The sequence below is a fragment of the Protomyctophum parallelum genome (genome assembly GCF_964188405.1).
Source record: "Protomyctophum parallelum genome assembly, chromosome: 12".
In the NCBI taxonomy this organism is placed as follows: domain Eukaryota; kingdom Metazoa; phylum Chordata; class Actinopteri; order Myctophiformes; family Myctophidae; genus Protomyctophum; species Protomyctophum parallelum.
In genome coordinates this window covers 50,228,985-50,243,266 of record NC_139712.1, presented here as the reverse complement: position 1 = coordinate 50,243,266, position 14,282 = coordinate 50,228,985, and the positions used below count along the sequence as shown (strand labels likewise).

At 43.4% G+C, this 14,282-nt stretch overlaps 1 protein-coding gene across 1 annotated transcript; it reads right to left on the bottom strand.

The window, feature by feature from the left end:
* Positions 1-510: 510 nt before the first annotated feature.
* Positions 511-11,169, bottom strand: LOC310868314 (STEAP1 protein-like; the record flags this gene model as incomplete). The annotated part of the gene is made up of 7 exons (XM_083778689.1): positions 10,989-11,169; positions 9,828-9,946; positions 6,692-6,934; positions 5,849-5,954; positions 3,499-3,665; positions 1,383-1,547; positions 511-789 (listed from the first exon to the last, which is right to left on the bottom strand). The coding sequence occupies exons 2-7, from the start codon at positions 9,942-9,944 to the stop codon at positions 511-513; spliced, it is 1,077 nt and encodes a 358-aa protein (XP_083634815.1). The 5' UTR covers positions 9,945-9,946; positions 10,989-11,169.
* Positions 11,170-14,282: the final 3,113 nt, after the last annotated feature.

Here is a 14,282-nt window from a genome sequence, read left to right as displayed (position 1 = left end):
TCACTGGCAGGTCAGTCAGTAGGATACAAAAGCAGTGACAACATAGAAATGTGTGGGAAGGAATGAATTGCCATAACTAAATTGGGGAGAAAAGGGGTAAAAAGAAATTGTCTGGCTACTCTAAATGTTAAAAAAGAAAATCCTGTCAAGCATTGTTTTTGTCTCTATAGAGGTCCAGCAAAGATTTTGGACTCCAGTATGATGAAGAAAAATAAATCTTTAGCACTTTGTAAGTTGCTCTAGATAAGAGTGATAAAATACCTAATTTGTAAAATTTTGCTCAACAGCATCTGTTGGAAAAGGAAGAAAATAAAAAGATAGTAGAGTAACTTGTAACAAAACAGACATATTAACATTGATTGCTTGTCTTCCTTTCCAAGCTGATGAGAACATCTACTTTGTAGGATAGCCATCATGTCTTTCACAAAAAAAAATCTGCAAGAAAGAATAAGAATAAGAAAAAAATAAAGAAATAACCTAGACTGTTACTGTACAGCTGCACTCTTGCTGTCATCTCAGTCGGACTGTCTCGGGTCTTGCAGGTGGTGGGCGCACCGCGACAGGAGGAGTAGGGGCCTCCCAGCCGCGGCGAATCAGCTCCAACCTCCTGCTCCAGCAGGGCAGCAGCAGCACAGCTTTGACGGACAGAACGCTCAGTGGGAGGAGAGAGGCCAGGATGAACGACGGGGGTGTGTACCACACGTACTGCTTCACGTCCACCCATTTCCTCCAGCCGAAGACCAGAGCGTGGGCCGCGCACAGCAGCAACGCAGCGTAGCCCAGAGACCGCTGAGAGATGGACAGGAACAGAGAGAGAGATGACACACAGCATCCGAGCGTCTTAAGAGGCAAAAACGGACATGGACATGTGCAGAAAAACAGCAAGACAGTAGAAAGGCCCAGCCAGGACACATGCTGTAGAACAGCGGTTCTCAACCTGTGGGTCCGTTTAATTTAACCTTGTAATACCCTTTTAATGCTTAAAAAAAGAAAAGAAAGACAAATGTAAAAACGGGTGAAACATTGGCCAAATTGCCATGTAATATAAGAAAGAGACAAATATTTGTGCAGATAGCAGATCTACAAGCTCACAGCATTTGTGAGGCGTTGTGGGCATGTAGATCTGATATTTTCACAATATTTATCTGTGGCACAGAGTCAACATTTAAGGTCTCAACTCCTACAATTCCAAGTGCTTGTCAGGATGGGAGGTCCCCCGTTCAAAAATGATTATTTTGGGGGGGTCGCTGCGTGCCTAAACAAGTTGAGAACCACTCACTGCCACTCATGACCAACGTGCTGTCGGAATAATAATGCTGTCCCGAAATAGCAGTTCTACACTCTCACAATGCGTTGCAGACCCGTTGTGTCACTGACAATACCTGGACATAGGTGAACTCTCTCCAGTTGAGTGTGTTGGAGACAGACGGCAGGGAGGAGATGGCTAGCAAGGCCAACAAGCCCAGAGCCATGATGCCGAGAGAAATGTAGATTTCCATACGCCAGACGTCGTCAGACACCCAAGCGTCCTCCCTGTTCTGCTGGACCTGAAGGGTACCATAATTATTATTAAACTGTTATGTATGGCCCAGGCCGTAGCGTAACGGTCTGGGCACCGGACTGGTAATCCAGTCGCAGTGTGCCGCGGGTTCGACTCCCGGACCCGACACGGCCTTTACTGCATGTCATCCCCCCATCTCTCTCCCGTTTCCTGTCAGCCTACTGTCTGTCCCTTCAAAAAAAATCAATAAAAGGCGTAGGCCGCAAAAAAAAAATCTTAAAAAAAAAAAAAAAAACTGTTATGTATATTAAAATTGTTGTAATGCTACAATGCCGTAACAAAGAAAGGTGTGTGTGTGTGTGTGTGTGTGTGCGTGCCTGTTAATATCAAAATGTTTTATGTTGTTGAATAGAGGAAGGGAGCGCTGCCGTGGTCCTTTGTTTGTTGAACTGAATACAGGTGCTCGATGGCGAGGTTAAATCATGAAAATAAAGAATAGGATCCAGATCTGGATCGTCATCCTGAAAGCCACTAACTTCCCAGGTCTCAATGACGAAATAGTTTTTTTCCCCATTTCTCTAAAGAGGTTTCCTCCTCCTCACACACTGTTAGTTTTCTGGTGTTTTTTTTGGGGGGGGATTCTGTCTTTTTATTTTTTATTTATTTTCTTACAAAACTCCCAGTCGTTTTTATACCCTTGTTTGTATTTGAAACCATATGGACTTAGTTAACTGTTATGATGTAGAATGTGGGGACATTGATGTTCTGACATTTATTGTGCTGACATGTATTAGACTGACGGTGACACTGATTGCTGTCAAGTGTTTTCAATCATGATGGTCGCTATATAATGACATCCTGCTGCATGTCATAACTATAATAATAATAATAATAATAACTATGGGACCCTGACGAAGGCTGATTGCCGAAATGCGTTGGTCCTCCCTTTTTGTGTAATGATCTTTACTTACAATAAAGGCTTTTTTCACCTCACTGGAACAGAGTGCCTTGGATCCTCTTCTTTATTTTCATGTTTTATGTTGTATTGGATTGTATGATCGTCTACTCTAATGAGCTGTGTAATTTTTTGAGGAAAATTATATTTTTGCCTAAATCAGCTCTTCATAAAACAAAGAGTCGTATTCTCTGTCTGTGAAAATTGCATATGTCATACTCTTTGAATAAGATGTACAATAAATCAGCTCTTCATGACACTGGCCACCTGTGGTAAAAGTCAAAGACAATGTGACAAAAGAAATTGCCTAAGTCTGGAGTAAGTCACGTCACTTACTCCAGAAAGACTTCAGGTTTACAATTGTTTAAGTTAAAACACAACATATTGGCCTATCGTAAGTCATTTCATCATCTTATTTTAAATAACTGATTGTTATCAACGTTTTTGGTGAAATTATTAAGAAATCCGCACAACACAAGGAGGTTTTTAGTGGGTGTTTAGTGCTGTTAAAAATACATAAATATATGTACATAAATATTACTGGTTAATAAAAAAGAGAGGGGAGTATACTGGTGAATGAATGGGTGATTGTGACACACTGACTAAGAATTTTGCCAAAGTCAATAATCACACTTAAAATACGCTGCAGAATGCCTCCTTTAGCCAACACAAACTGCAGTACAACACAGACATTGTGAAAAAGATTACCGTAAGTCATTTGGCCCAGAATTTCTTTACTGTCAATGTACTCTAGGCATATATTATTATTACCATTATTGTACATTCTCTAGTTGTACTTACTTGTATAAATCATATGTATTGTCATGACATGTATTATTAATTATCTATGCTATGTTGATGAAATGAATACATAGGGCCACAATGGAAACAAGTCCCCAGGACCTTTTTGTGTTATCCTTTTTATTTAGCCTTAATGTCTTTCTGTACCACGTGCTGTTTACATGTCTGTTTACATTATCAATCAATCAATCAATCAATCAATCAATCACATGATGCTATGTGTCAGATGCTAATGTCCTACCTGTTGATATGCCCAGTTGAGCAGTTTGTACCGGTAGGATCTCCTCATAGGATAGGAGAGGCTGTAGATGGCATGGAGACAGGCCAGATAAAATGACATTAGTCCCAGTTGCTTCCTCATGCCCAGCCACCTGTCCAGCCACTCTGGGAAGAGGCTATACTTTGTACCTGGAAAGATGAGATTGAGTAAGATTAGTCCCAAACTGATCATTGTTTTGAATAACCAATATTAACCATGCTACTTTAAGTCCAGGACATGTACTGTAGGATTTATCATTTATCACATTTGATGCGTAGTACTATGTGATCGGGAGGCTTACGCTTTGTTTGGATTAAAAAATGTCAACTTTTGTTCAGGTTTCTGAAAGGAAGAATCACAGTTCCAATAGTACCTGTTGCTGCTCTTGCTTAGCCTGGTTAATAAACCAGACCGAATCAGCCGTTGGCAAAAATAAATTGCCTGCCGGCGGATTACGGTCTGGAAAGGCTCAATTGTACGCCCATTTCCTACACCAGAGAAATGGGGCGGCCAATCGGGACACGGTATGCAATATGGGCGGGCTTTGGTACAGTGACTTTCAATGCTTGAGACCTTTGACTGACAGTAGCTCTGACCAATTGCGTCAAAGAGAAAATGTTTCAACCCGCCCCCCTGGAAATGAAATCCAAGCTGAGCCTCCCCAGACTAATATCCCGCGGTCCGTGCGATATTAGTCTGGTTTATTAACCAGGCTAGCTCTTGCTACCCATAAACGCCTAGAAAACCTAAACGAAAATCCGTATATATGACACTGAAATCCTCCCCATGACGGAGGAGCGTGCCGTCTTGCTGTGTCGAGCGTTGCGGTAGAGCCGACTCAGCCCCGTTCGAGTTGTAACCCGATATGCACAGAATAATATCATATCAATATCATATCATCCCGAACTCACCCAGCCAGACCCAGCCACAGTGAAATAGCACTTCCGTACTAGTGAAAGCCACGCCTCCGTCGTGGTCAAAAAATCATGTAATATTGGTATATGTACGGATTGTGGGGTTTTCTAGGCCGCGGCGACGGTGTGTGTATGTACGCGGAATTGCAATTCCGTGCTATTTCGCCGTATTTCTGTGAGATGGGGTTGGTTCTTCTGAGCCATGTTGTTTCCCGACAGTCAACATGTTGTGCAACCTTGTTTTCAAGAGAATTTGATTAACTGACTGCAAATTATCTAACACCATTAGTTCCACTGCTGAATCTATTTCTAGAAAAACATAGAATTTTAGCACTAGCTTCATCATTGTTATGTATGCATGTACAAAACTGCTGTATAGGAACAGGCATTGAATAAAAAAGAACTTTAGGAAGATAAAAGAAGATAAACATGAAATGATTGATATTTGCCAGGTGAAAGAAGCTCTGTCTCCGTTGTGTTCTCTCCACCCCCATATTAGTATGATTATTATTTTAGTAACGTGTATGTTTGTGTGTCACAACCTCGTGCCTCTCGGCCGTTGTTTGCATGCACTGTCTCCGTTGTGTGTCCCCCCCCCCCCCATATTTGTCTGATAATTACTTTAGTAATGTTTGTGTGTCAGTGTCACAACCTTGCGCATCGCGGCCGTTGCTTGCGTTCTTTTCCGACGTTCTGTGCGTGGTTCAATGACTGTGTTTTGTTGTGGCTTTGCATTGGCTGCGCTGCGCTGTTTCAGCCGCGTTTGGTTTGATGTGCGAACATTGCAAACGTGTCAAATAACTGTAGTATGCTAGAAGAAGCAGCATTGCTGTTGCTTGTCGTCCCATTGGCTAGAAGCAGCAAATAACGACTAGGTGGCGATCTTGTCGTCTACATTTCATGAGTAAACACTAGTCAGGTTTCACCGGACAAAAAGATAGAAAATAGTCCTAAAAGTTGTCAGAATAGGTAACATATAATATATAAGGTATGTCACAGTCTATAGAGTTCACTGTTTTGAGTTCAAAGTCTTATATTCTACAGACTCTGTAAACAATTTCAGCTCACAGGAATTACAACATCGTTGTCTATTAGTGTGCTAAGTTTAGGGCCTGTTAGGGGATTTATGGCTGTGTGTCTGCGGCGGCATTATTGCTGTCTGAGGGATCTGACTCGACTCAGTGTTGGGCAGGAGCTTAAGACCTATATACTCCTCATTGTACGGCGAATAGTGATGATAGCCGACGTGATGCGTTGTCAGCTTGTGGATCTGTGTGCTGTTTTTGAAAATCTTTGAAAAATGTACACCTATAATGACAATCCCAAAAATAGGGCAGGTTTGAAAGCGATTAAGAAAATGATCTTGGCTCTGACATTGCTCTGACAAATATGACATTGTTAGTGGTCCGCTTCTGTACCTCTGCGTAGCTGCAGCAGGGCAGCCAGCAGGCCAGGCAGATACACCAGGCCCAGCAAGGTGATCGAGGTCCACGGTAGAGTCTTGTTCATCACCAACACTGGCATCTTAGGAAGATCAAAAAGCAGCATAAAGTACAAGAATTACTCTAACCCATTCTGACCTGAGATCAGATTCTAAAAATGTCTTCTACATCCTGACAGTTTTCTGAAAAAGCTATGTTTCTATGTCAGTCTTTCTTCGATTTAAAGAAAATAGCAGACCTACAAGCTCTATGAGCTTGTAGATCTGCGAATTTTCAATAGCTACTAAAGCATAGCATGATGAACACCAAAAGGGGTTAAGGGCCCTATTTTTGTCAGTGCTAAACCCCTTATCCCTAAACTTCTTTGCCTTTTTTATTACTTTCAAAAACATTTTGAATAGTTCAAATAGCCAATCTACAAGCACAATTTGAATATGTTTTTCAAAATAGTAAAAAAAGGGCAAAGAAGTTTAGGGATAAGGGGTTTAGCACTGACGAAAATAGGGCCCTCAAATCATCTCACGTGCAGCCTTCTAGTTTCTGATTGTGTTATTGTTGTGTAATCACGCTCTATTAATTGCTATATGAGTTTGTTAAGTGTTTAATTACTAGGCGTGCTTTCAACACTACTTAATGAGAGTGCGTTTGTCCTGTATTCATTCCTGCTCTGATGACCTGTGTAGGTTTAACTAATAAAGCCTGTTCTCGTCTTTTACATTTTTGAGTGTCCAACTGCCCGGATTCTTTCTCAAATCACTTGTACATGTCATGATGGAAATCTTTTATTTATGTTTTATCACTGGCCAAAAAAACACTTGCCTTATAGAAGTAATTTTTGTTCAGGGAGACGTAGGGCTGCAGCACATCCCTAAGGAATGTGTAGAGGAAGGTCCCTGCCATGAGAATGGCTGTCAGCCTCAGTGGCAGCGCCCACTGTGGGAAGAGGGGCATCTCCTCCAGAGCCACGCTGGCAGGGAACTCAAAGCTCTCCATATACAGAGAGGTCAGCAGGGGTCCAGGCTTGGTCTGGGTCAGCAATGCACATTCTTTGTCCTCGTGGTCCTGGTCGAGAACAGGACAATACAGGAAGCGTTAGTTTTCCCATGTACAGTAGAGTGGAGTTGATTGTTCTTTACTCCAGCAAAACTGGAATGGCTGAATAAGTGGATTGAAAATGGTGTAAACCTCTGGCAGAGATTGTTTGCTACAATATGGCAAAGAATCTCAACCTCGGCTCAAAGGCAATATTATTGGCTTTTTTAGGGCACGTTCCTGGGGGTCTGGATGTTCCGGGGACCCCCACACGGTAACTCTGTCATTTCTCGACTGTTTTGGACGTGGGGCGCCTCGCCGGAAACCAAGCCGGCACCCTGGCCTCGTTTCTGTGGGTGTGGAACTTCCGAGGACCGCCCGGGGACCCCCACACGGAGTTGCACCACTCACTTCACACGGGTGTGATTTTTCTCTCTCAAATTTCCTGGTAATTTCCTGCCATGAGGTAAATCTTTTTGTAAGTCCAAACTAAATAAAATAAAAGTGTATAGGTCTTTGGAACAACTGTTTAGTTCAGCGGTTCCCAAACCTTTTTGACCATGCACCCCCGTTACCTCCTGACCTAGCAGATGCACCCCCCCCCCCCCAGACTAATATCCCGCGGTCCGTGCGATATTAGTCTGGTTAATTAACCAATTTGGAACAACTGTTTAGTTCAGCGGTTCCCAAACCTTTTTGACCATGCACCCCCGTTACCTCCTGACCTAGCAGATGCACCCCCCCCCCCCCCCCCCCCACATGGAAATATAAATTGCATAAGCTATATAGAGACATACCAGCTCAGTGGCCTTGTGGTTAGAGTGTCCGCCCTGAGACTGGGAGGTCGGGGTTCAATCCCCGGCCGGGTCATACCAAAGACTATAGAAATGGGACCCAGTGCCTCCCTGCTTGACACTCAGCATCAAGGGTTGGATTGGGGGTAAGTCCCTGCGACATACTAGCGTCATGTCCAGGGGGTGTACTTGTACATCAAGCTGCCTCACGCTACAGAAACAGGAGAACTATGGGCCCCATGGGCAAGGCTACTTACTTATATAGAGACATATATTTCCTTTTTATCCACATATATGCACATATATGAACCTGAATATGACATAATATATGCAGCATAGGCTATATTCTGCATTACTTGCCATATATTGGCATATGTTAATATATTTAAAATAAAAATGCCCAATGAAATCACACGATGTGTTCATGTTTTGCGGCATTTCGTTTGAAACCATGCACTTTGGTAGCCAATCTTATAGCCAATCAGGATGATTTCAGAAAAATCTGAAATACGCGTTTTGTTGAATAGCTCTAGAGAGTCTGTGTACCAATTTGCGTGATGTTTGGACAAATTCTGTAGGTGTACTCTCCAAAAAATTGTTTTGCACAAAGCGGCCTGGTGGTGGCGCTATAAGAGGCCAATGTGAAAACCTTGGGGCAGAGGTTCAGCTGTGGCATTCAGGGAGTGTGTGTGCAGAGTATGGCTGCGATCAAACGGTGCCGGAGATTGGCTGTCCACAGACGGACGGACAGACACACACGGACATACGGATGGACGGAGTGCAAAACATACTCTCTCCCCATGCCTTCGGCCTGGTGGAGACAATAAAACATACTCTCTCCCCATGCCTTCGGCCTGGTGGAGACAATAAAACATACTCTCTCCCCATGCCTTCGGCATGGTGGAGACAATAAAACATACTCTCTCCCCATGCCTTCGGCCTGGTGGAGACAATAAAACATACTCTCTCCCCATGCCTTCGGCCTGGTGGAGACAAAATTGGGTGGGTGGGGGTTTCAGATTTTATGGGGGCCAGTTTCGAATTGCAGCCATCCGTAGGTGCCCGTTAAGAGAGGTTTTGAAGGAGTCAAGGGATTCGCATGTCTTGATGACCGTTGGGAGGGCGTTCCACATTTTGGGAGCGAAATTAATTTAGTCCCTTGTTTGTGCCGAATCTGGGTTGCACATGGTTTGTTGAACTCCCTCTGGTGTTGTGGGTGTGGACTTCGTTGACCTTAAGGAAGTATTTAGACAGGTACATGGGTAGCTTGCTGGTGTATCGAATCTTGTGGACCAGACCCATTGTAAGATGCTGTAGGCCTACTCTGTCGTCAACCCTAAGCCATTCCAGCCTGTCAAAGTGGGCAGGGGTGAGGTGGGTTCAGGGAGTGAGGCCAAGTAGTAGCAAAGGAAACGCTATCCCTCCCATTTCCACTCCCTGCTGAACACCACCGTCAACACAACAAATGATGTTCACTGGATTATGTTCAAGTAGGAGGCAACGCAAAAGGATTCTATACATGCATTGGTATCCATGCCAGCGAGGACAATGAAGCCAAGTTTATACTGTGTAAGACAAGCTAAATGTCTCACAGCTCATAACTGCACACTGACAAGTGTCTTGTGACCATTATAGCAATGGCGTGACCCACTAAAGTTTTCAGGAGGTATGAGCCAATTAGCTCACAGCCTGTGAGAAATAAAGTCAAAAGGTTGTCTTCTACAGTTTAAATGTGTCTTGAGTCTCCCTCCCTGTCTTGAAAATCAAGTCCTGTGATCATTATTTCAGTAGCACACTACAGCTCCAGCCAAATGAAAAGCAGGCTCCCAATTTAGACAGATCCCCATCTGACCCAGAGAACTGACTGACTCTGTGTGTGTGTGTGTGTGTGTGTGTGTGTGTGTGTGTGTGTGTGTGTGTGTGTGTGTGTGTGTGTGTGTGTGTGGTGTCACTGTGTGTGTGTGTGTGTGTGTGTGTGTGTGTGTGTGTGTGTGTGTGTGTGTGTGTGTGTGTGTGTGTGTGTGTGTGTGTGTGTGTGTGTGTGTGTGTGTGTGTGTGTGTGTGTGTGTGTGTGTGTGCGTGCGTGTGTGTGTGTGTGTGTGTGTGTGTGCGTGCGTGCGTTCCAGAACCTTTGGGTCAAGTTGAGGTATAGGCCCCAAGTCCATGTCATCCATTTCCTGCCACTCTTGTTGTGTGCATTTTGAACTGTGTTGTCCTTTCTCAGAATCGGTCTCTTGGTTCTTCATCACTACACAGCAAGAAAAGACCAGGCATCATGTTCACACTGTCGCAACAGACACATATACGCATCAGTATAATGTCAAAGGAAATTAAAACAGAACATAAAGGAAGGCCTGACTATGCTATGACTGAAGCCACATACACAACAATAATGAAAGCCTTTAATTAAGGGCTGAGACTATTATGCTTTGAGTTTGAGCATACATGGTCACATGCTTGTAGTCTAGGAGCCAATTTGACGCTCAGGAATGCAGAGTGGAGGAGAGACTTCACATAACTTGGGGTTTAATTCCCACACATTACAGTGACCATCCACATAGGATTAACTCTGCCATTGGCAATGGTAACACGACTGTGAGATTTTATGAAGGCTACTGGGAAAATATATTCTTTGTATATTGTATATTCATGTTTACATTTTGTAGACTGGGAAAGTGTCACTGGGAAAAGATGACTGTCAAACACATTCTATGATATTAATACTATACATCACTTGTAGGCCTAAGCAAAGAGCTTTGCTACTAGCCTTTATTTACTTTTGAAAAAGTAGTACAATTGTATATGCAGCTGCATATACAATTGTACTACTTTTTCAACAAACAAACAACAAACTTATAAAACGATGATGACGATAAAAACAACAGTAAACCATATATATTTTTGTAAATGCTGATTTTACCTGGTAGTATAGCCTACTGGATTGAACCTTTTTGGGTCTTTCACTAAAGATCAATTAAACGCAAAACAAATGAAATCTGAAAACGGCTGACCAGACATGCCCATCAAGTCCGGTCCTGTCCGGAGTAGACTCTTCTTTTAGTAGTGATGAAACCTGCCACGTAAAAAAGTAAGTTTAGCCAAAATCACGCCATCTCTCTCGGAACACCCGCGAGTGTCCGCGGCCGGCCCGCCGCGACACACATCTATTCAGTTACTTTAAACGCGTAGGTTATTATTAGTCATAATATTATTATATTACACGGCTATAATAATAACAGTGGCAGAGGGAGGCTTGGTCATGACAAATTGAAACTGATCGTGTCACTCACGTCACGGCCACGCAACAGGTCTTCATTCATCTCTCCGTCAAACCCATTGAGACCCGTTGAGAAACACATGCGGAGCTTTGTATGCCAAATTTGACAATGTCGCTACAGGACAGGAGTCAGGACGGACAGGGGGTATGGGGTCACTCGTCGTGACGTCGGAGCGGTTCTTGGAAAATACAATAAAAACATATTTCCATCCACCCCCCACGGCACGGCACTTGTTGCCGCCTGCCGGCTGGTGCAGACAGACTGTCGAAAGAGTTTTTTTTGGTTCAGTGACTTCAGTGACTGAAGCAGCCAGTCACAGACTCACAGTACAACCGACTGAGCCGAGAACCGCCCCTCCTGTCCACAACCGCCCTTGCGTCACCCCGCTACGGCCAGTGGCAATGTTAGTCAGTAGCCATGTGGAAGGCACCAGCACAGTGCTCTAGAGCAGGGGTTTTCAACTGATTATGAACCAGGGACCACCACCCTGACTGAGAATCAACCTGGGGACCACTGTTGTGTTGGGAGGGGGATGTGGGGGGGAAATTTACCTTCCATATTAAAATCATGTTGCTGTTCATTGTAACTTACTTATGAGCGAGCAGACGCATGCAATTAATTATGGGCACATTTCCTTATAATGGTGACTCAACCAGGCAAACCGGTAGTTTCCCTTGAGATTCTACCTCCCTTTTCTGTGGAAGTTCTTGACGTCCGACTTCCAGTAACTTACAACATCGATCGAGCGTCATCATATGTCACCACGTCATTTACTGCATTGTTTCTCAACTTGTGGTCAATACAATAAATTAAAATACAAATCTTCCCTTTCCTACATTACTAAATGCATGGTCATCAGGGACCACATGCAATACCTTCACGGACCACCAGTGGTCCACGGACCACCTGTTGAAAACCCATGCTCTAGAGGCAGGGCTTAGAGCCAAAAACAATCCCAAGACTGAAAAAGTTTTTTGTTTTTGTTTTTGCAAATCTGCACTGATCTCATTAAATGACCCCTATGAGATCCTCAGGAGTCAGGACTGAAATCAGTCCCCAGGATTGAGAACTTTAAGCCCTGTCTAGAGGGCAAGGCGCACTGAGCAGTGCTGGTGCAACTGGTGGCTACAGACTAGAGCCCGCCTACTGTATCCATAGAGTCTATGATCCATAGGCAATTTGCACTCACACACGGCTGCACCATTTATTTCTGTATCCGCGCTAGACCCAGATTGGATCATGGATTGGATCTGCAACCTGCAGCCGGTGTTCTCACTCCGCCTCAGGAGCCGCAGGTGTTCCCGCAGGGAAAATAAACATATATATCCGTACTGTAGGCTATATATAGGGCCAGTTCATAGGGAGGAGTTTCACTCAGAACGGGTTATTCTGGTTGCCATTTTCATCATGCCTACCTTTGAGAGCAGTTTTGAAGGAGTCAAGGGATTCGCATGTCTTAACACTGTTGGTAGGGCGTTCCACATTTTGGTGGCATAGGAGCGAAAATAATTTAGTCCCTTGTTTGTGTGCTTGTCAATGCAAACGGTTCAGTGTTCAATCAATCAGGCTATTGTCCCAGATCCGCTGAGGCGTTTGCTGAACAGGCATCGATGTAGGCTATAGGCCTATCTAATTAAATGTAACTTTATTTTTCTTTCATTCATTCATGCATGTAAGAAATATGCTCATTATTAGCTTGATACTTTATAGGACTCTGTATTGTAACTTTTTATAGGCGGCCTAAATCAAGTTTGAATAGAACTATTACAATGAACAATGTCAGTAATACTAATATTATGGTGTGTGGTGAGGTGCACTTTCGTAGCCTTTTTGTGTGCTGCTATTCCACCATTATGACACCCTAACCTATAGCCCCATCCTGTGGTGGAAACAGGAAAGGATTACTACCAAATTGTAAAACCCATTCCAACCAGATAGGCCTGGTTGGTTTGAAAGCTTTGATGATTAAAACAAAATCAGACCCGTCTGAACTGAGTGGTACTGTACTGTACTGTACTGTACTGTACTGTAACACCCGAAATCACGTCACGTAATGGCTACTAAAAACTTGGCTTCCCATCATGGGAAGCCGAGTTCAACAGCGCCACTTTGTCACCTGTTGGTACTCTAAACAGACAGACAGCCATAGGGAGGGACACACATTGCTGTTCAATGGAGTGGCTGCACCACTAAAAAAATAAATGTGGTGTTGTTCTTGTTTTTGTTTTGTACTTTTCTGCCTTTATTTGGACAGTACAGCCTGTCAGGAGTCTTGAACTTGGTCCTGTTATTTATTTGCCTTGCTCATCATCAAATAAACTATTTAATTTTCCACCAAAGACGGAGTGCCTTGGATTATTGTCTTTCCAAGTCTGCAATTTACACCTTGACAAGCAGTACAACTTGGAGGAAGGATACCTTTTGTCTATAGGAGTCTTGAAGTATCAGCCTTGTCTGGGGCTGGGCAAATGTCAGATTATGTTAAAAGTCAATATGAAAAGATTATTTCATATGTTGAAACTTGACTTTGGTATGCTGTTGTTGCGTGTGGCAGATCGGCTATTTTCAACAAAGAGGTTTGGTGTGTGGGGGGGAAAAAGCAGACAAAGTACAAGTTTTCTAAGTTTCTAAGTTAAACTGCAACACAATTTCATAAAATATGTAGTGGGGAGTTCCTATCTGCTTCATCTCTCTCTCACAGCTAAGGCGTCCTTGGCCTGAAAAGTGTGGAAGACCCATGGCTTGAACTTTAGGTTATTTTATGTTCAAAACAGGACAGCTTGGCAAATAGCCTCTACTTGTACTTTGTCTGTCTCAAGCCACTAACCTTGCATCTCTTCTCTCATGGTAAATTTAATTTAGGCAATTTCCTTTTTGGAAAAGCACATGATCATCCTGTGATTTTTTCTCTGCTTCTTTTTCCCCCCTCCTGTGCGCTCTCTCTCTTTCTTTCTTTCTTTCCGTCTCTCTCTCAACGGACCTGAATTGAGATACTTTCTTTTGGTGGCGTATTTGATCAGGCCAGAATCTATCAAGTCAAACTACGAGAACTATGCATCTCCCAGGCTTGATTTTCACCATCGCTCTGGTCGTCGGCACCTCTGACCTGTGCTCTGCAGGACCTTTCCATGCCCAGTGTAAAGTAGAATGGTATGTTGTCCTCCCAAACACCACACCACACTGTGTCTGTTTCCTTTGTATTTAAATGTAACGTAACGAGAAGGGAAATTGATAATGGTTATACCCTTTAATATGTATATTGAAGCATGCCGTTATTAAATGTGTTAGTTAGGGTATAAAAAGATA